At 34.2% G+C, this 19,208-nt stretch overlaps 1 protein-coding gene across 1 annotated transcript in view; it reads right to left on the bottom strand.

Moving 5' to 3' along the window:
• The window catches only part of LOC135215221 (tyrosine-protein kinase RYK-like), an 88,241-nt gene extending 72,530 nt beyond the window's left edge, over window positions 1–15,711 (bottom strand). Inside the window, exon 1 of the mRNA XM_064249723.1 lies at window positions 15,037–15,711. Within this exon, the coding sequence (XP_064105793.1) occupies window positions 15,037–15,181 (145 nt within the window). The 5' untranslated portion in view covers window positions 15,182–15,711. The remainder of the gene's footprint in view (window positions 1–15,036) is intronic.
• Window positions 15,712–19,208: the final 3,497 nt, after the last annotated feature.

Raw genomic sequence — 19,208 nt, forward strand, 5'->3', positions numbered from 1 at the left:
CGAAATGAATGAAGTTATAAACATAAAACATGAAGAGAGGAAAATTCATTCATAATCTTAAAAATGCAACAAAGAAGACAAAGGACAACTGAATTCCGATAGAGATCACTCAGCAAATAAATTAAATGCATCTGGGTATATATATATATATATATATATATATATATATATATATATTATATATAACTATATATATATATATATATATATAAATAATATTATATATATGTAAATGATATATATATATATACTATATATATATATATATATATATATATATATATATATATTATATATATTTCTTAATGTTTATTTATGTATGCAATCGTCTGCACCCACTATATATATATATTATATATATATATATATAATATTATATATATAATATATTTAATTTGTATGTATGCAATCTGTATGCACACACTATATATATATATGTATATATATATATATATATGATATATATATAATATTTATTTTATGTATGCAATTATGTATGCACACACTAATTATATATATATTATAATTATATAATATTATATATAATATATATATAATTTTTTTTTTTAATTTTATGCATGCAATTTATGTATGCACACCACCTATATACATAATATAATATAATACACACACACACACACACACACATATATATATATATATATATATATATATATATATATATATAATATATATATATAGTGGTGAGTGTGTGTGTACAGGTCACATTTATCGAGGAAAGGTTGCTTGATCTTCAGTGTAATAATAAATCTGCCTTTAACAAAAATTCAACAAGCAAACTATTCATTTTTTTTTTTTTGCAATCAAGCAACGCATAAAGAATAAGCGTCAAGATCAAGATAGCCCTTTGCATCCATCAAACAACCCCTGAGGAATAACAAAGAGGAAGATAGTAATCTCCCACGAATCGAACAGCTTCAAATAAGAAAACAACAAGGGAGTCATTACTCTGGATGAGTTGAAAAATTTCACGCGAAAAACAGCCGTCTCGTATATATATTGTTCTGGAGCCGAATAAATCCGTGTGAAAAACAACAGCAAAAACTGAGAGCCTCCATTGTGCACAATTCGATAAGAATCATCCCATTATGATTGCGTATAATAGATACCTCAATACTATCTACACATTTATAAGTGTGCATGAATAGATACCTCAATGCTTATCTACTTTTTTTTTTATAAGTGTACATGAATCACTACCCGGTCCGACTTTCACCGGAGTCATTCCAGGCGTAGATAAGATGATGATGATTGAACGGGAGATAAGAGATACGAAAGGAGCAAACGATGCTAAAGTCGAATATAAGCATCCGATGATTATCTTGATGATAAACGGACGCGTAAGGAGAGAGTGGAATAAAAGGAATAGTGCAACAAGACTAGTGGGTGAAAGTGTAGACAGCTCGCCCCGCGAACCGGTTAGTTTATTTTCGTTCTTAAAAATTAATCGGCAAATGTAACGAGATATGTTTTGTTTATGACGTGCGAGAGAAGGGAGCAACATTACAAGCTGGTGGGAACCGTGACCTCTCTCGATACGGGAGCAATGCGAGACTGAACCGAACTGTTTGGATCATGGGGAAACTTCAAAGAAAACGGAAACACTCGAATCTCAGAGAAAACGGAAATTTTTTTTCCCTCGTTTTCCGCAACCTGAAATACCTCATTCGAACGTTTTAGTTGTAAGATATAAAATCGGGAATGCCTGAATACGTCAGCCTTGATAGTGATCTGATATAAGTAATTTTATTTCTCCTTTAACATTTATTCTTCATGTATAATTTTCGCAGCGAAAAAGTGTTATTTGTAATGAAATATTGAAGATTATTGCAACACTGCTTTTGTTTAGCAATATTCGCCTTTAGCATCGTAACATGAACTTGCCTTACGCGAGTTAATTCTGCTTTTAACCTGATTACTGAACTAACAAAAAATAAGTTTCTGCCTCTTAATCGACCTCTCCATCTTATCTTTCGTTTGTTTTATCACAGACTAATTTGAAATTTTTAAAACTATTTTTGCAAAAGAGAATATTTCCAAACTTCGGTTATTTGTCTCTGTATTGACAGCTTTTGCTCCGATATTCATAGCTGTTTGTCATTTGCTGTGTTCCATTTATCACTCTCTCTCTCTCTCTCTCTCTCTCTCTCTCTATCTCTATTCCTCTCTCTCTCCTCTCTTTCATAGTTTGTTCGAATTCTATTGCTAAAAAATAAATTAATGAATTTGCAAAAAAAGAAAAGAAAAAATAACTTTATAAAAGAATAAATTGACCATCATAATAATAATGAATTATAAGGTTTATGATAACTACACATTTTAGATATACTTTCCCTGCAAAGCTAGTAAAAGTTAGAATGAGGAATTCATATTGATACCGGTTAACTTCAAATGTGAATTTCTGTAGGTAATAAGTCATTCTTGAAATTTTCCAGTTCTGGAAAAGGACTAGTTGGAAACAGCGACCTCGACTGAGATCAAGCTTGAAAGAAGAAGAAGAAAAACAAAGATAAAATCATTCGTGTATCCTAAGTTCCTAAAGCAGTAAAGTTAGAATAAATATTATACATAATATATATGTATATATACGTTAATACTTATACATAAGAGAAAAACCAAAAACAGATAAAAACACGTTGTTCGAATGCATATGGGTATACACATCCCATCTGGGAGAAGCCGCTGAAAAGACAAAAAATAAAAAAATAAATAAAAATAAAAGAAAAAATGATAAACCTCCAGAAGAACGTCATTAACGATCTCTTACAGTACCAGGAATGTTGCCACACAAACTAAGCAGCCGTACTCCTCCTGAAGAACTCAGGAGCATCGTCTGATTAAAGGCGGGGGTTGGACCGGGGGTTGGGGGGTGGGGGGGGGGAAGGGTGTTGGCGTTTGGTGGACGAACACACCCCCTGACGCGTGACGTCATCAAAGAGCTCTTTGGTAGGCGCATGTCTCCGAGACATGATGGTCCACTTCTTGAACTGACTTCTTTTGTGTAATGTAGTTCATTTGAATTTTTTTTTATGTTTATTTACCTCATTAATCTTAGACGACCTGCCGTTGCAAAATATTCTATCATATGGTATTTTTAACATTATTGCAGTTTATTTATATTTGGTATTTTTAACAATTTTGCAGTTTATTTTGGTCTTTTTAACATCATAGCAGTTTATTTATATTTGAGATTTTTAACAATATTGCAGTTTATTGTTGTATTTCTAACATTATTGCATTTTATTTATATTTGGTATTTTCAACATTATTGCAGTTTACTTATATTGGGTATTTTGAACATTATTGCAGTTTATTTATATATGGTATTTTTAATATTATTGTAGTTTATTTATATTTGGTATTTTCAACAATATTGCAGTTTATTTACATTTCGTATTTTTAACAGTATTGCATTTTATTTATATTTCGTATTTTTAACAATATTGCAGTTTATTTATATTCGGTATTTTTAACAATATTGCAGTTTATTTATATTTGGTATTTTAACAACATTGCAGTTTATTTATATTTGGTAATTTTAACAATATTGCAGTTTATTTACATTTGGTATTTTAACAATATTGCAGTTTATTTATATTTCGTATTTTTAACAATATTGCAGTTTATTTATATTGGGTATTTTTAACAATATTGCAGTCTATTTAGGTATTTTTAACAATATTGCGGTTTATTTATATTTGGTATTTTTAACAATATTGCAATTTATTTATATTGGGTATTTTTAACAATATTGCAGTTTATTTATATTTGGTATTTTAACAATATTGCAGTTTATTTATATTTGGTATTTTTAACAATATTGCAGTTTATTTATATTTGGTATTTTTAACAATATTACAGTTTATTTATATTTGGTATTTTTAACATAATTGCAGTTTATTTATATTTGGTATTTTTAACAATATTGCAGTTTATTTATATTTGGTCTTTTTAACATTATTGCAGTTAACTATATTTGGTATTTTCAAAACTATTGCAGTTTATTTATATTTGGAACTTTTAACATTATTGCACTTTATTTATATTTGTTATTTTAACAATATTGCAGTTTATTTATATTTGGTATTTTCAACATTATTGCAGTTTATTTATATTTGATATTTTCAACATTATTGCAGTTAATTTATATTTGGCATTTTTAACAATATTGCAGTTTATTTATATTTGGTATTTTCAACATTATTGCAGTATATTTATATTCATGAAAAAAATTTATCTTTCCTAGGTAAGTGACCCCCAAGGATTTTCGGGGGGTCCTTATCCAGGACTAATATTTCTTGGGTGTCATTATCTCTATGATATTCGCAGTCTTTTGTTTATGTTTTTAAGGTAATCCCCAACGGGGTGGTAGTAAACACCCCGCAGAGGTGGATACATACCGGGTTAAAACCCCGGGGGTGGGTGGGGGTTGGGGGAGTCACTATCTAGCAACGATAAAAAAAAGATTGTAAGTAATATATTTTACAACGTATTACCATTCGCATTCGACCCACAGTCTTTTCGAGAAATACTCCGACGAGTACGTCTCGATTCCACATACCTCAATCTGGGAATCACGGGAATTCCATTTTTCCTGCCCGTTCGAGTAACAAGTCAAGAGACACAGAATGGAATCGAATGAATGCATCCCAGATCTCGGCGCGGAGACTTTAATGAGGTTTCGTAATTATTAATATTAAATAGAGAAGTAATTTACGTCATTATTGTATGTACGTTTAGGTTTCCGCCGCGTTCGTATTCCAAAGTATAATTATTTGTTTTGTACAACTTCGAATTTCTTATACGTATCATATCGTTTCTTTTTTTACTACTGTGTAATGAATTTCGGTTTATACAGTTCCAGCATTACGTGTTTCAATGTTTATTTGAATTGTAATCCTTATCATCGCCTTTCTTTTTTACTACAATGAATTTGGCTATACAGCTGTAATATTGTTTGTTTAAATGTATACTTAAATCGTAATGTTATCATTGTACTTCTTTATGTCTACTGTATGATGAATTTTGGTTACACACCTTCAGTATTGCGTGTGTAGATGTATATTGAATCGTAATACTTATCATTGTATTTCTTTTTTACCACAATGAATTTGTTTATGCAGCTGCAGTATTGCGTGTTTAAATGTATACTTGAATCGTCATATTTATCATTGTATTTCTTTTGAACTTCTATAATGAATTTTGGTTATGCATGAATGTATACTTCAAAGGAAATACTCATTATTGTATTTATCTTTTATCATAATTAATTTTTTTATACATCTATAGCATTATATCTCAAAGGTAATACGTATCATTTGATTCCTTTTATTACTTTTTTTTTCACTGACTTGCATTCACTTTCTAGATACTGTATACTTTCCATTTGTCTGTCATCTTGAGTTAGTATTGACTCTCTCTCTCTCTCTCCTCCTTTTTTCCAATTATCTCCGCTTCGCTATATATGGCTGGTGAGTCAACTCAGATGTGACGTTTAATTGCTCTAAGACAGTGGGTGACTGGCCAACCATATACCTAATATTTCGCAACCTTAGGTTGCACCAATGCAGGATCTGTTCGAAAACATTCAGAGATTATAAAATGAAATCGAAGGAGAAGGTTAAATCTATCTAAAAGTGTGAAAAAGAATTTTATCTGTTTTTCGCTAATAGTTTTCATCTTCATAACTGAAACTGAAAAGTTTTTTATTTTGTCACGTGTTGTACAACAGATTATAGAAAGAAATCAAACGAGAAGATAAAATATATTAATAAAAACTAAAAAATGAAAACTCTTTTTGCTAATAGTTTTCATTTTCATAACTTTGAAAATGGACAACGGTTTTTTTTGTATCGTCGGGTTAGTATAAGAGATTCAAGAAAGAAATCAAACCAGAAAATAATATTTATTATAAAAACAGAAAAATGAAAACTCTTTTCGTAATAGTTTTCATCTTGCGTAAATGAAAATGACAAGTTTTTTTTTTTTGTCTCGCATTGGACAGATTTCAGGCTGAAATCAGACGAGAAAATAAAATAGATTTAAAAACGGGAAAAAAAATAAAAAACTGTTTTCACTAATAGTTTGCATCTTCATAATTGAAAATGACAAGTTTTTTTTGTTTTGTTTGGGGGGGGGGGGGGGTGTCTGACGTTGAACAAGAGATGATAAGAATTAAACCAAAGGAGAAAATAACATATATATATATATATATATATATATATATATATATATATATATATATATATATATATATATATATATATTCTATATACACTCACACAAATACACACACACGCACACACACACACACATACACACATCATATCTATATATATATATATATATATATATATATATATATATATATATTATTTTCTCCTTTGGTTTGGTTTAATTTGCAAACCATTAGTGAAAAACAGTTTTGATTTTTTTTTCACTTTTTTTAAATCTATCATTTCATCTCGTCTGATTACAGCCTGAAATCTGTCCAATGCGAGACAAATATATACTAAATATATATATATATATATATATATATATATATATATATATATATCCTGATATTTTTATAATATAAAAGTAAAAGACAAAAAGTGTTTTCTTTAATAGTCTGAATCCTCAGAACTGAATTTTTTTCTTTCTTTTCTTTTGCTTTTTTACCGTTTCTTGTCGTAATGTGCCGTGGAGAATTCAAAAGACAAATTTGGGGGGAGGGTTTTTTTTGGGTAGGAAAAAGGAAAAAAAAGTAATCGTAAAGAAAAAAACAAAATACATTCAACTTTTGGTGCTGAAAAGGAGACCGAGGGAAATCGTGGCCGACAATAATTAAACAATACAAAAAAATCATTCCTTTTTATTTTTTTTTAACATCGGTGTGATGAAGTACCTCTTAATTATTTACGTCGTTGTCGAGTCCAGATGACTTGTTATCCCCCCCCCCCTCTTCTCTCTCTCTCTCTCTCTCTCCTCTCTCTTCTCTCTCTCCTTTCTTCACTTCCGTAATCTAGTCATTATTGTTGTTAACAGTAAAACATGGAAGTTGCTTCTACTCTACTCAGATTTCCAAAAGGCCTTTGACAAAGTCCCACACAAGAAACTGATGACAAAAGTTAGAGCTTTAGAGACAGCAGACTGGGTCGAAGACTGGCTACTTACAGAAAACACAGAGTCGTAATAAATGACGAAGAATCAAAATGGGTAGATGTAACAAGCGGGGTTCCTCAGGGATCTGTCCTTGGCCCTCTCTTGTTTTTGGTTCACATTAATGACATTGATGTAAGCATAACTAGCAGGATAGCCAAATTTGCAGATGACACCAAACTAGGTTTAAATGCAGCAGACCAGGTGCAGTAGAAAGTTTAAGAAATGATCTAATGAAAATAGGAGAGTGGTAAAAAAAATGGCAAATGCCTTTTAACGTAGATAAGTGTTAAGTGTTACAAATAGGAACAAACAACTATATGCTGCTTGGGATGACATAAATAGTGTAGAACCAAGAGGAGGACCTTGGAGTCATTATTAATAAGGACTTAAAATCCACAAAACAGTGCACAAAAGCAGAAAAGAAGGCTCAGAAACTAGTGGGATACATAATGAGACAGTTCAAATACAGAAACAAGGCAACGGTGCTGCAGCTCTGCACATCAATAGTTAGACCTCATCTTGAATATACAGTTCAGGTTTGGCCACCAACACTAAGAAAAGACATAAATACATTAGAAGGAGTACAAGCAAGAGCAAAAGTTAATTCCATCCATCAGGAAAAATAGGTTACCGAAGACAATTAGAGAGCCTGAACATGTATGGCATAGAAAACACGACGATTGCGAGGACAACTAATAGAAACATTGAAAATACTGAAAAGCATAACAAAAGTAGACAATAACCTATTTACATTAAACGAAAACCAGACAAGAAATAATGGATGGAAACTAGAACTGAAGAGATACAACACATCCCATTGTGGGAACTTCTTTACATACAAGATAAGTGACACTTGGAATAATCTGCCACCAGAAGTTGTAAACAGCAACATTGTGGAAGAGTTTAAAAGAAATATCGACAAAGCCATTAGGACACTGTAAATGCACAGTAAAACCTGCTTCTACAGATAAGTGAGCACACGATGTCTCTCGGATGGACTAACAAGTCTTTGAGACATCCTAATCCTTGTAACTCTCTCTCTCTGTCTCTCTCTCTCTCCCCTGAAGTGTCAAATAGTATCTAGCAATCCAACTCAATTACTCTCTCTCTCTCTCTCTCTCTCTCTCTCTCTTCTCTCTTCTCTTCTCCTGTAGTGCCAGATAGTACCTACCAATTCAGCTCAATTATTTCTCTCTCTCTCTCTCTCTCTCTCTCTCTCTCTCTCTCTTCTCTCTCTCCTTCTTGAATCTAGTCATAATTTTTGTGTTGTTGTTAAATAGTGTCACCTACATTCTCTCTCTCTCTCTCTCTCTCTCTCTCATCTCTGGCTCTCTCTCTCTCTCTCTCTCCTAACCTAACCTAATCATATATGAAAATATGGAAGTTTACCTCCTTCTCTCTCTCTCTCTCTATCTCTCTCCTCTCTCTCTCTCTGTAACCTGACTCATCCAGTAATCGAAACCGTAAACTACGCTGTATCCAGGTTAGAATGGAAAGGCTCGATGCTCGATGTCACATACTGTAGGTGGTGTTTCTGCCCAATCATCGTACATTCACCGACATAATTATTATACTGACTGGGTTGTCACTGATACTGTGGAGATTACAAGCTTAACTATTTTTACCTATTTTTTTTTTCTTAACAAAATGTGCCAGACAAGATTACATAGTACGTATTTTTTCTTTTTTTTATTAGCAAAAATATGCCAAAAAGTGCCAGACAACATTATATTGTAGTTTTTAACAGACTTTGCTATGTCTGGAGTTTAAGCTATACGAGTTTTTGTTTTGAAAATAGTTCGCTATATCTTGAGGTTAAATATACACAAGTTTTTAACAGAGTTTTGCTATGTCCTGGAGTAAGCTATACGAGTGTTTTTGAAAATAGTTCGCTATATCTGAAGGTTAAAACTATGCGAGGTTCTGAACAAAGTTAAGCTCTGCCTGGAAAATAAACTATACGAGTTTTTAAAATCAAAGTTCGCTATATCTGCAGGTAAAGCTATACGAGTTGTTAACAAAGTTCGCTACATCGAAGGTTTAACTACATGAGTTTTTTTTAACCGAGGTCGCAATGTCTGGAGGTTAAAGTTTACGAGTTTTTGAACAAAGTTCGTTTTCTCTGATAAATAAACTATACGAGTTTATAAAAAAAAGTTCGCCATATCTGGAGCTTTTTAAACAGAGTTCGCCAATTAATCATCTAGTTTGTCGTTAGCGATTTTAACTACAGTGCTCCGGTTGACAATCCATTGGGCAGTTCGTTAACAATCGATGGACTGCAGTTAAAATAATTAGGCTTGAATATAGTAGTTTTCAATCTAGTTCGACAGCTTCAGTAAATTTTCATGTATAACGGAACAATAAAAGTTTAAACATTATTATTATTATTATTATTATTATTATTATTATTATTATTATTATTATTATTATTATTATTATTATTATTATCGAGAATTAAAAGCCACAGTAGTGTTTAATTATTTATGCACAGGGTTAAAAACGTGCATAAATATAGCCTTGTTACAGGGGTTTACTTGGTTCATTATATTATTATTATTATTATTATTATTATTATTATTATTGTTGTTGTTGTTGTTGTTGTTGTTGTTGTTGTTGTTGTTTTGTTGTGGTTGTTGTTGTTGTTGTTGTTGTTATTATTATTAGTTATTATTATTATTATTATTCATTCGGAAGGTCAACCCTATTCATATGGAACAAGCCCGCAGGTGCCATTGACTCGAAATTCAACTTTCCAAAGAATATGTTCATTAGGATGACAGAAGGTAATGGGAAATACAGAAAGAAGAGATCACTTATTAAAAATTAAAGTTGTATTAACAAATTCATGAATGAGTAGGAGGAAATTTAAGTATAAATTATCTTAATACAAGGACCGTATTTGAAGTTCCCATTACACGACCTATATTCAGTAAAGCTTCGTGTTTAAGTATTTAGAGTTTCTCACTAAGGTTCCATATAGCTTGATTAAAGTTTCACTTGAAAGTAAACATTACCGATAAAACTTTCGAGCGCCTCAGTGGCGTGGTTCGGTTTGGTTTTGGAACTACCACTTCGGTGGCAGCGAGTCGTTTCCCCCGATTTTCTGGGCATTCCATGATGAGTGAGAGATGTGTATTTTTAGTGATAGAAGTTCACTCTCAACGTGGTTCGGATGTCACTTAAAACCTTTGGTCCCGTTGCTGAATAACCACTGATTCCTTGCAACGTCAAAACACCATACAAACAATCAATAAGACTTTCCTCAGTATGGGTTTACAGCCAGAATTTAGCAGAGAATAGATTATTTGTGTCTTAACTGCGCGTTTGTAAATCCAGAGCAGATTATTTGTATCTTAATTGTGCGCTTGTAAATATATAATCCACTGTTGGTTATCATAACTCCTTGTTTCTTGTAAGTGAATTTTCAGGTGATATCTGATGAAAAGGCATTTAGTGGTTTAGTGAAGAAATAAACTTCCTTGCGGGCAAATGGTCATATCGTTTTTATCTACCTGATATCCAACTAAGATAATAATACATATGGTATAATATTCCTTCTTCCCTTCAGTCCCCCTCTCTTTTTCCCAGCCTCTTAGACCAAATATTACTTTCTCAACACTTTGCTACGTTATTATACATCGTATTCAAAATTATATTATATCGCTGAAGTTTTCAGTGGCTATCACTCTTTAAATAAAACTGCAAATGCCTTCAATTCCTAAAAAAGCAATCTATATATAGGATTTTGATATTCACAGTTTCCAAAAAGTGACTAAGATACGCCATATTCAAGCCATAGGCCTATGTTCAACCCCGACATTTGAATAAGACAGATTGATTGATTAGCTCACTAAAAAATTAATGCGTCTCGGGTCATTGACTCTAAGGGAAGTGAGTTCTAAATTACCCCCCCAAAAAAGTAAAAAAATCTTACATATAATGTTATGAATGCTTACGGGTGACATTTAAGGCCCTTGGATTTTACGAAAAAAAGTCTTAATTCTTCAGGGCATTCATTATTATGACGGAGAAAAATAAGACTGATGGGAGTCCCTTAGGAGGGGAAAGTTGACAGATTGATTTGTTCAGTGATTGTCACTAATGGCGACTCCACGACTTCTTTACGATGGGGCTTATTTGGGTGCCCATGGAGGAAGGATGGAGCCATTTTAGTGACCCTGATAATACAAGAATGAGGCAGTGAGATAGTGTGAGTTTTGGGCAAAGGACAGTTCCTCCAGACAGGCAACAAAACTGAACTCTAAAAAAAATAATTTAAAAAAATGATCATATTGTTATTCATTCATTTATGGCCTCTCTTATTGTTTTAATTCAAGGAACTGGCAGCAAAAACAGTTATGCTCTCCCTAAAGCCGCTTTTATGAGAACGGTTTTGTCTGCCTCACTCTGGAAATATTCTTTCTATAAGCAGCATAACAAAATGGCACAGTTACCGGGGCCTACGAAAGATCTATGGGACTACGACTGCGTCACGGCTGAAAACCAAATTGAAATGGATTCGTGTCATGTCCCTGGTGTTTCTTTCTGTGACGATATCCCACTTGGTGTGAAGTAACACTGAGGGACCTTGGGCAACCCGAACTAGCTGTAAGGCCTGTAAGGACTGTAAGGCCGTTCTGTAATTACATTTCTAAAGATGTATATGTCTGTCATTTCGAAGTAAATATCCAATTTCCTCTTGGATCATTTCGTTCAAATTACTTTTTAACAGTTTGGTGATTTTCAAGAAATACTTTGGTCTCAGGTTCATCACTCAGCATCCACTCACCGTTGCGCTGGCAGGCTGCAAATCGTGACGATTCTTTGAGTGCTCTCCAAAAATGTCAGTTTCCTGTCGTTTTTTATGAGTAGAATTCATAGGTTTTTTAACCAGCTATAATCTGGTTTTTGATACGATCCAAGACCGCATGGTATGTTTATATACTGAGGGAGATTCATGTGCATTGAGAGGAACTTAATTTTCCAGATTGCAAACGTTCTCGGTAAGTTCCTGAGTAATCCTTCACTGGGAACTGAGAAGCGATCCTTCTTCTCGAATGGAACACCGGCCTTGAAGGATCAAGTGAAGGATTTATGGGCAAACGCACAGAAAAAGATATGTGGAGAGATAGAAAGAGGGAGGGAGAATTCGTCTGCATTCAATCGTGACAATATAAAGAAATATATGTCTATGAAGATACGGATGGTAACTTGAATTAAGTTAGTGATTCTACAACGCGTAATACGTTAAGTTGGCAGAGAAATACATGAATTTGAAAGTCATTACCATAAAATAGAATTGTGTAGATTACTCTGAACACTGACAATATTTTAAGCTCAGAGAAGAATTGTTAGAAATTCACCTTGTAAGGGGCTAAAGGATACTGAAGGAGATTACAGTTCTCCAACCACCCAATTAGTACTACCATTGGAAGTCACTCGGTGAATTGCTGAAATGAATTAGTCATTTTAAGCAAAAGTATCCTACTAAATTTATGAAAGCCTTTGACTGACTCAGTCAAATTCACAAACAACTTTTTTGCAAAATGTTTTTTTCTGACATTGTGATAAGGGCATTATAGTTTTAACCTATGACATACTTAATCAGAACGCTTTCGTCGTGTCCCCACTGTAACAATTTGTTTATCAGGACAGAACTGTCTTGATAATCATCATATCTTTTTGAGCAATAAATTCTTTCTTAAAGAGATAGCTTAAGCTCTGTGGTAAATCGCCCTACGCCTGGTGACAAATTACTCCATTTCAACCAGGTCATTTACCATACCTATTGCAGGACAAATGACTTGATTAATTTGTCATTTGTCATCCCACAGTATTTGTTATCAAGTCATTTAACCATTCAGTGCAATTCAACACAGCTTCAATTATCCTCAGGGGAAGTGAGTGCATTGTCGCGTTGCAACATCAGCAGCAGCTGCAAAACGCCTCTTTTGGATAAGAATAAAAAAGTGAACAAAACTCTGGACAAAGAGGAGATCTCATTTAGCATATTCCTCTCGGTTTCCAGAGATGCCATCTGCTCGCGTGCGTCTTGTTGGTCTCTCGTGGTCTTCGGTGACCCATTCAGATTTCGGGTATGGTTGGAATGAGTCGATATCAACTGAAACTTTTGAAAGTGGGAAGAATTTGTAGGTTAAATATGCACGTGAAATGGTATTTAATAATTTGCATTTATTATTGCCTGAACTTTTCAGGCATCTACAATTTATATATATTTATGCATGTGTAAACATATAATTGTATATATACATACATATATATATATATGTGTGTGTATATATATATATATATATTTATATATATATATCTTTTGTTTGCATGCGTAGCACAGTTAACTATGATGCAAATGACTAAATAACATTTCATTTATATGATTCACCATCAAGTTTTTCCCATACTTAAAAATTCTAATTGATATGTATAAATGTACACTAGACTACATATACATATATATATATATATATATATATATATATATATATATATATATATAGTATATATATATATATATATATATATATATATATATATTATATATAATACGGAATGAGTAAACAATTCCTTGCTTCAAACTCCGCAGGAAGATCAAGCAACAAGAAAGTCACATGACATATTTCCATACGATCTGCAAGTTGGAAACTGTACAATTCCACCTGGAAACCAAATCCAGCCGTGAAACTCAGCCACTAAACTTGTGCGACGGAGGTTTCTGCCTTTCCAGTAATAGTTAAGCTTAGGCTTCCAGAATCCTGGAAGTTTTATTTTATTTATTGTATTTTTAAAAGTGTGCACAGGCGGAAGCAAGGGAGAGTGACAGAGATTTCAGTTCAATACGATTTTGAAGAACGAAAATTTGTGAAAGGTTTCGTGCGTGGCTCGCTACCCAGTGAGTCATACAGAGAGAGAGAGAGAGAGAGAGAGAGAGAGGCATTAATATTCTGAAACAGGGCTTTGTATTTTCCTCTTTGTTCTTTCCAATATAGTGCATTCACATGGGACAATTGCACAGCAAGCATACATTTAACTTCTTGATGACATACCGAATAGGCAGCTTCCCAGTTTTACATATAAATGATCGACCCATTAAGAGAAAAAGAGATGTATTCTGGTTTCCTGGAAAAAAAGGTGCGTTCAAATTTCCCAACAGGATAGATAGCTTATTGACATGAAAATTAACGTGAACGTAATCCGCTACACTTGTTTGCATTCAAGTGTAGTCACGAGTGTGAACACACTGTTGTCGGTGTGTTTCGGAAATGTGTTTTTTGTCTTTTGAGAATGGTTTTTATTTGTTTTTGTGTTTAAGAGTATTTTCCTTCGTAATTTGCGTTCTAAACTTTGTAAAGTTAAAAGTGAAGCGCGATGAATATCGAGCTGTAAGTGCGTGTATATATATAAATTATATATATAGAGTATCTGTACATGTTGCGTGTATATATATATATAGTGTATCTGTACATGTTGCTTTCACTTTCTATGTCCAGATACAGGCATAATAATCTGTATCTGTATATATGAAAAACACGAAGTGCGAATATACAGATAATAATAAACAAAAAAGATGAAAAACTTATCAATAGTTCATATAAACATTCAAGATAATGAGAAGGTTATTGCCCAGGCACTTGACCCTAAGAACGCTTTTAATATTTTGACATACAATTATTAGTTCATAATGATAAAATCAATGAGTGTTGCAGACAGATGCATTGCGAAAGCTTGGGTATTCCTAAAGTTGAAATAATAGTTAAATGCAAGATTATCGTTAACAAGTGAAGCTCTTCGATATAAAATAAAAGTGCAAGACGAACGAAGTTCGACGTAAAAAACATCCGTCAGCCTTACCCAATATTCTCTTCACTTCCGCCTGGGTTAGATAAAGGTTGAAGTTGGCCGCCGTTGGCAACACTGCCGTCGCCAGCAGGAACACCAGCAAGTAGAGCAGCAGCACCAACAGCACCGTAACTCCTCGAACATTCACCATTTTCATTTCACCACCAACAACTGTCTTGCACGAGGAAACTTCAATACATCATTGAAAAGGATTGTCGTAGTCCCTCGGCGCGGGGGAGCGGGTGCATCAATAAAAAGCGGTTTTTCTGGCAAAGTGTACATCACTGTTCTCCTGCGCTACAGTAGCCCGGACATATGTTGCGTTTCAACTCGACAATTCGCTGTAGTAACGTTCTGGTATATTCAACGAGCGACTTATATATACTCAAGAAAAAGTTCGCATTCCTTAATGTCCTGAATTGTGCGAATTCTTAAGAAAACTTTCTATACCAGGAATGCACAGCAATGCCATTACTTTCCCTTTCGAAAGAAGAATCTTCTACGTTAGTCCCGGCAGTAAATGGTCGCATTGCAAAATGATTCCAATTTAGAAAAAAAAACATCCATTAAAAGTTAATTTATTCAGTGCAGGACTGCATGCGGCAATGCGATTAATGCGGTCTCGAAAAAAACTCCAGCGAAACACCATTATCGACCTTCTCCTCTGGCAGCTAAGCCAGAACTGAGACTGAGAGAGAGGAGACCTGGGTCCTGCGAGAGAGTCAGTCTAGTGAGAGAGGATCATCATTCCCTTGGGTCGAGCAAGTCTCTCCCCAAGACGGGTGAGAGAGAGAGAGAGCGAGAGAGAGAGAGAGGGCCACCTGGCCGAGCTTCGAGTCGCTCGGCTACGACCCACATACGGCACAGCGATGTTGTCCTCTCAATCATTCGATCGTGTGGTCGATGTTTTGCTGGAATGTTTTCAGCTGTTAAGCAGATTCCCCTTGCAGGCGCAAGCACACATTTAGACAGAAACTATTAGAGTATAATAGAGCATGTACTTCGTGACACGTGCGTACCCATTTGCAAGTTTGGTACTTCAATTTGGAGATTTTATTAAGAAGATTGATGTCATTAAAGCATGTCATAGTGTAACACTTTCATGTAGCGAAATGTAAGCGAATTCCCACAGCGCCAGACTTGGACAGACCCACTTTGATGTTTGTATGTTGAATACAACTGTAAATTTCGTCTAATGAATCATTTAAGTTTCTCGTACATAACTAACTCTGTCCTACATGCATCCAGCAGTTTATTTATTTACTTTCCTCAACAGTTTATTGCTTATTTGTCAACGCTGCTGTCTTATAGTTTATTTACTTAATAATACTAGATCATGTTTGCCCTCTTCATCCTTATTCTTCCCTACAAGATTATTTACTAAGTCTGCATTAACTCTTGCCCCATTTAGAATGATTTTCTTAAAGAATAAACATAAACTACTGAAATTAAGTGTCTGTCTCCAGGGATCAAGATGTTGGGTCATTACACTACTATACTCTGTTTTTTTCTATCTGTCCATCCGCCTGTGGTGTTTTCGCATGGTAACACTGTGTCCGGGCTTTAAATAGTGTAAGTTTTAAGTAAACAAGATGATATCTGGTAGTACATTTGCAACTGAAAAGTGTTTTAATAATTTACTGTATGCGAATTACACCGTTAATATTCGAGATACGATATTATTTAAAGCCTAGGACGCAGTGTTACCATGCGCAAACACCACAGGCGGATGGACAGATGGAAAAAAAACCAGAGTATAGTTATTAAATATTTTCCAGTTATTTAACTTCAGTCCCGAACACTTTGAAATCCCGGCATTGTAAATTGGTGGTTTCAACCTTTTTATTATCATGCCCCTTCTCAGAGGTGGTCCTCCCCTCCCCTACCCTGCCCCCCATCCACCCCATTGCATCTATAAGTAAAATTCCCTATTAGATTTAAAGGAAAATAAAAGAGAGAGAGAGAGAGAGAGAGAGAGAGAGAACCAACCTTTTTTATTATCACGCCCCTTTCAGAGGTGGTCCTTCCCTCCACCCCTCCCCCCCCCCCCCCGGCCTCCCCCCCCCCCCCCCTTTTGCTGCTCTAAGTAAAAATTCCCTATCAGATTTAAAGGAAAATAAAAAGAAAAGAGAGAGAGAGAGAGAGAGAGAGAGAGAGAGAGAGAGAAGGTGTGTTTTCATTCTTTTGGGAATGAATTAGTGAGATTCTTGACACTGCTTTAAGCTACTGGATCCGGAATGAATGGTTGAATGCCAGGGCGTATAAGTCCCCTTCTCAACATTCAGCCTGTTTCTGTATTTGGTCTTGAAGGCAACGAGCCTGGAAAAATGCAGCTTCACAAAGATACATCATGGATCCGAACACGCTTACGATCCAAACGAGTCCAACTAGAGTAGTAAAGTATAGAAACCTAACGTTATAAGGCGAGACTTTTGCATATTTTCACAAACTTCTAAATATCATTAGTTCCTCACTCTTGTTATTAAGAGAATTAACGGATATAGTTAGCGAATTTTTTTATATTTTCCCTAGGGATCGCACCCTCCCCCCGCTGGAAATTGCTGACCACCACCTAGGGTGCGCCCCCAGGTTGAGAAACACTGTTAAACGTATATCTTCAGTTCCCATCAGTTTAACCGTAAGTCTAATTTCGTCAAATTAAAAAATAAAGAAAGATATTTATATCGTCGAAACACGAAATATCTACTTCACGAGAATACATGTTTCATGGGTTGGTTATGATTTAGCTGGCTCTGTGCCAGCACGGGCTCTTGCTCCTAGAGCAGGCCGGAAAATGTTTCATAAAAGCGTCTTACACACAAGACTATTTCCTCCTTGAAAGTAATCTTACTTTTAATCTTGTAGCCTCAGTCATTAGGTCCACCATAGACTTCCTTCGTCATCAAGACTAAACCCCATGTAGAGTCGTTATCTTCATAAGCAAAGTTTTAGCATGTATTTTTCTCTAACCTTTATTTCATTTAGTTTATCAGTAATTTTAAACTGCTCGCTTTTACTAATCTCATGTATATATCATACTACCTTCCCTATTTGACTTATTCTGTGACTCAGCCTTTCTCTTATTCTACCATCTTCATTATATTTACTTCCATATATGTATATGAATCTAGTGCCTCCATTTTTCCAACATCCAAATAAACATTCTTTGCTTCATTACCCTTCTTTCAGTTTACCCTCATAACTTTGTTCTTACTTACATTCACTTTTTACTCTGAACTTTATTCTCTTTCAGATGGTTTCATTTTCTTTCACTAATTACTGGAATTTCTTGCCACTACCCCTCTGCAAAGTGCAGTCATTCTATTTACTTTCCATTAATAACACCTTTTTTTTTCATCCCACAACCTTATACCTAGGTCAAAGTGTCATTTCTCTATTTACATTCCGCCATCTGTTAGGATATTAAACAGCATTGAAGATCTAGCACACATCTATCTCAGACCCACCAGATATTCTTGCTCACTTAAAGTCTCCACTTTGGAGGGGTGCCGATCGTAAAAATATTTGCCAAAAATACACTAATCAAGACAGGCTAATGAATTTATCAGGCATTATTAGCACTATAATAACACATATTCTCTGTGAGTTTTATCATCCTACAGGGAAAATAAATGATTTTAAGAAAAAAAATGTGAAATTCAGGGCCCCTTGTACTGAAGGTTATTTGGTGATCGGTGAGAAACTACAGTCTTGAATAGAAATTCGGTCTTACAGAATGTTGGTATATTCACCTGGAATATGCACATAAATCATTATCAAAATAGAACAGTAAATAAGCACGTAACAAAAAAAAAAAAAAAAAAAAAAAAGAGCAACAACTGAAGCGAAAGCGCAACCGATAAATATGGAAATCGCAAATATTTATAGTAGTATCTCTCTAAATTGGTCGATGTCGTTTTCTACGTTTCTACGAGTAGTTTCATCTCAGAAAAACCATTTTAGGGGTATTTAAACTAATTTTTCAAGTTTCTTGTCCTCAGAAAAAATCGCTTTTTTGTTTTTCGCTTTTTTCTCTGGTTTGGTTTTTCGGGAAGGGGGGGGGGGGATATTTCTTTGATTGTCCCTAAATATATTTTTATTTTTTAGATGTTTTGTTTAGGCTATCAAGTGACATAATAACTACAAACTCTCAGAAGGTTTTGTCCCTAAATCGAGGTTTGAAT

This window comes from Macrobrachium nipponense, chromosome 5 (assembly GCF_015104395.2).
Source record: "Macrobrachium nipponense isolate FS-2020 chromosome 5, ASM1510439v2, whole genome shotgun sequence".
Classification (NCBI taxonomy): domain Eukaryota; kingdom Metazoa; phylum Arthropoda; class Malacostraca; order Decapoda; family Palaemonidae; genus Macrobrachium; species Macrobrachium nipponense.